General features: G+C 64.1%; 1 protein-coding gene across 1 annotated transcript in view; it reads left to right on the top strand.

Annotated features, from left to right (window-relative positions):
• Positions 1-91, top strand: part of NGA_0699020 (transcriptional repressor sin3p) — a gene marked incomplete at its 3' end in the record, with an annotated part of 1,269 nt that extends 1,178 nt beyond the window's left edge. The window contains exon 2 of the mRNA XM_005855703.1: positions 1-91. This exon is cut by the window's left edge and continues 607 nt beyond it. Within this exon, the coding sequence (XP_005855765.1) occupies positions 1-91 (91 nt within the window).
• Between the last annotated feature and the right edge of the window lie 4,161 nt (positions 92-4,252).

A 4,252-nucleotide genomic window follows, 5' to 3' on the forward strand; every position in this document is an offset into this window, starting at 1 on the left:
GGGGCACAGGGGCGCTAGCCTTGACGGAAGCGAGCGCAGGCGCCGGCGTCGAAGGGGAGGGAGGCGCATGTCGGGCCATGAAGCAGGGCAATCCCAGCTCCAAGGCCGCCGCTCGAACGTCGGTAGCGGTGGCATTCGCGATGCCCACAGGATGGAGCCCTGCCTCCTTCATCGCCGCCACAAAGGTAGCGAGGAGGCTCCCGTCCAGCACCTCCCCGCCCACGCCTGCGGACGCCGTCCGCACGCCACCGCGGGGCAAAGGCTGAGAAATCAGCCACTCCCCCAGATCCACGACCATGGGGGCGCTTTGAAAGTATCCGGCGCTCAAACTCGTAGTGGCACGTAGCCCAGCTTTCAATTCGGAGGGTGACAATCCGCGAGGCAGGCGGAGGGTGGGGACCAGGTAGGACTTTCCCGCCACCGTCATGGCGATGGGAGGAGCATGAGGGGGGGAGAAAGGCTGCTGTGCGTCTCGACTTGCGGCGGGACTCTCTTGATTCTGGTGTCGAGGCGTGCTGACTGTCCCTGTGCTGCCCATCCACGCGTCCAAATACTGCCGAAGGTGCACCTGGGGCTTTTCGTCCTCAGACGGCGCGGGTGGAGGACTCGGCGTGGAGACATTGCTGCTCTGACTTCGAATAGCGCGCGCATTGACCTGAGAAAAAGGAAAAGAAAGGCCGCACCCGACCCTTGCCGTCGACAGCAACCTTGCTCGCATTCTCTCGTTGCTACGTAGCCCTGTACAACCGCATGTGCAGGTACGGGAAAATAATTAGAAAGCTTACCCTGGTCCATATTTGTCGCCGGCGGGCTCCTTGCCGTTTGCTCAGCGAGCTCCTCCCTTGAGTCCCCTCCCCACATCCAGTCTTGATCCGAGGCCCGGAGAAAAGCCGTCTGGAAAAGCGCTGGCTTCCGACACGCTTCGGGTGGCATGTCCATCGAGTTGTTTCGGGGGGCTCCGCGAGGTGAACGTGGGAAATGAGCCTTCCTGCGGGCTTCGCGTCGTGACATTGGCGGCTCTGTGTTGGAACGAGTCTCGGGGCTCCTCGCTTCGCCTTGTGTAACACCTTCCATGCCGGCGCCGCCTTGTGTGCGGTGAACACACACACGTCCCGTGCCTTAGAGACATATACAGCACCGGGGAGGGATGTAGTTGTGAATGGAGAGTAGGTGAAGGATTTTGAGTCGCTCTGTGTTGAAGGGTTATGGATATTCGAGTTGGCGTTGACCTAGTGGGGGGGCCGGCGTCGGCGTTACAGATCATTGGACATTGAAGCTTTTTCTCTAGGTTGTACGGTGCGCACGTGAAGACGACAAAACTACGCATTCCAATTGTGTAACATTGAGTTCGGCAATAGCAATGTCGGCGCGGCGTGTAAAAATTCGGATGGTGTCTAATTTGGGGGCTTGTAGGAAGAGCTTTGCTAGCCAACACTGACACAGGTATCTGCCCATTTCACAGGTCTTCCAAGGCCCGCTAGAGCACTCTACAAGCGGCACATCCACGCGGCTTATATTTCTAGCCTCCCTTAAGTAGCTTATCGAGGCATCCTGGGATGCTGGGGAGACAATATCTGAGGGTGTAGGAGCGGTGGCAGCCTCGTACACGCACAGTGCTTCTTGGAATAAGCCGTTGTCGGGCATCAAAATTGAAGGCAAAAGCACAGTCACGCCCGCTTGAATCCTATCGTCCACCATGGGAGCCAAAAGATCGTCGAGCGTCGTGCGTGAAACTGGAACCGGCATCCGGGGTGAATCTGCGCATCGGAAACGCCAGCGGGCGGCGCCCCCCCTGGGGTCGCATGATGCCACTGGGCTCGAGCAGGAAAAAATTCTGATTCCAGGGCTAGGCCGCCCAAGAGAAGGTCATGGCAAAAAAGAGGAGTGCGTGCCGGACCTGTTCGGCGACGACCTGGAGATTTTCGACATGGACTCCGACTTTGACCACGTGCTGTATGAGAACGGAGGGCGGTCGCCGGACCAGAACCGGCAGCCGGCTTCCCGCCCAGTTGAGGCGGGCGACGCGGGCGACGGCCTCTGGGATATGCCCAGCCTGGGTGATGGCGGGAACATCGATGCCACGGCTGGCATGGCCCTTCCGGTGCCAACCCCTCCACCATGCACGGCCCTCCCGAGCCCCGCGACGGCGTCGTCCTCCTCCCCTACACAGGCTCCCCTTCCCTCGCCTTCACACGCATCCGTCCCAACCCCGGCACTGCAATCGGTGCAAGCTTCATCCTCTCCCTTCCCATGCCCGGGGACCGAAGCCGGTCAATGGGAGGCTCCTCGTGGAGACAGGGAGGGAGAAAGTCGTTTCCCGCGCGCCCCAGGGCAAGAACAAGGAAGGGCCGTGGGGGGTGGGACTGGTGGCAGTGAGAGCAGCAGCCACACGTGCGCGAGCGCCAGCCAGACAGGAGGCAAGCTTCCTGGAGGTTGGGGAGGGATCGGCCGGGCGAAGAAACCGAGCAACGGTCGGGTCAGCACCAAGGATGTGAATGCGCAGCTTCGGGGGGACCCGGGCGTGATCATGGAGCTTTATCAGGACGGGGTGCGCTTTGGCCTGGGGGGTATTGCCTGGTCCTCCGGGACCAGAGGGACAGCGCCCGGTCCTGGAAGCTGCTCGGCCCCATCCCCCCGGGTTCTGGTACGGAGGGCAGGCGGCGAGGTGATGGGGCCCCTCCAGCCTTACTCCGCCCGCGTCCGGGACATGCTCCGATGCCTGGACCAGAGCGCGGTCTTGCCCTTGGAGATCCTCCGGACGTTGCCCGCGTCGCCACGCACGCGTGGGCGAGACCGGGTGGTGATGGAGTGCCGCGACCGACGTCCGCGGTGTTTTTACCAGGGCCAGACCGAGAACGTTGGGGCCACCCGCACGCCGGGCACAGACGTTCACGTGTCGAGGGCCTTTATTGATCTCCCGGGCCCCGTCCTCGCCCAAGACCTGGAGCAGGCCCTCCCCTCCCTTGCTGCCCCGTCCCTCGGCGCGCCGGTCCACACGACCCTGTCCGGGGGCTCCGGGAAGGGGAGGGGGGCGAACCCGGGAGGGGGCAAGAAGGGGACAGCAGGAGGCCCCGCACCCACCTTCACGGTGGCGGAGATGATGTCGCATGACCAGAGGGTGCAGGACGAGGCGATTCGGTTGGAACAAAGCATGCTCCAGGCAGCCTTCCCGTCCTTCCCCGACACGGAGGCCCCCCCGGCGTCGGCTCCTTCCCTCCCCCTCGATCGACCCCCCCCACCCGTCCCTTACCGCCGCCAGCACTACCGGTTGCTGGCCCCTCCGACCTCCGTGTTGGATACCCGGATCGCCCAGCCCCCCTCCGTGTCTAATCGACGCGTGACGGAACCCGTGGCGGGAATGACGGAGGCCTTGGAGGAGCTGGACATGGACTGGGCGGACCTGCACGCCCTCTTCTCGGAGGAAGACCCGCGGCCCCCTTGTCCGCCTCCCCTTGGTGCCGCGTCCTCCCTCTCCTCCTGCGACGCCGACGCCGCCGAGAGGGCCCTCCATTCCTCCCTGTTGTCCCTGCCTGGGAACGCGTCCTCCCTGACCCTGGCGGGGAGACCGGAGGTGGGGGAGGTGCTGCACCCAGCGCTGCTAAAGCGGGAGACATCGGAGCCCATGAGGGGCCTGGCCGTGCCCGGGATGAGTCCAGGGAACGCGGTGGACGCACTGGCCTCCCCTGGTTCGTTCGAGAACATTCTCCCGGGTGGGAAGGCCGCAGGTCTACCTACAGCCCACCCGTCCGTCAAGGCCATCCCCACGGCAAGCCCCTTGTCTCGGCGGGCGGGCGGGGAGGACGCGAGGCTGGCGGCGACATCGGGCATGGAACGGCTTTCAAGACCCTCTCCAAGGGGCGACAGGCGAGCTCCCTCTGCCCGTCCGCCGTCCATCACGTTCGCTGCCATGTCGAAAGCGCAGGAGCGGTTCCGGCACGTCTCGATCCAAGTCTTGGCGAACGCTCAAGAAACGGGGCAGCAAGCAGCCACCCGCGCCCAGCAACAACAACGGCAGCCGCCTCAGCGCCGAAGCCTGGTGCCGACCCTGGCGAAGAAGGCTCTGTCTCTGGGATCGGGTATGAGCGTGGAGGAACTCGTGGGGAGGCAAGGCAGCGGAACTACCAAAGCCGCGGAGGAACGGGGAGAGATCCGTCCAACGCAGGCAGCAGGCTTTCCCCCACCCCCTCCCTCGCATGTCGCACACACCATGCGTCATCGGGCCCACCCGGGCCATCCACACCTGCCGCCCTCC

This window comes from Nannochloropsis gaditana (assembly GCF_000240725.1).
Source record: "Nannochloropsis gaditana CCMP526 unplaced genomic scaffold scaffold130, whole genome shotgun sequence".
Classification (NCBI taxonomy): domain Eukaryota; class Eustigmatophyceae; order Eustigmatales; family Monodopsidaceae; genus Microchloropsis; species Microchloropsis gaditana.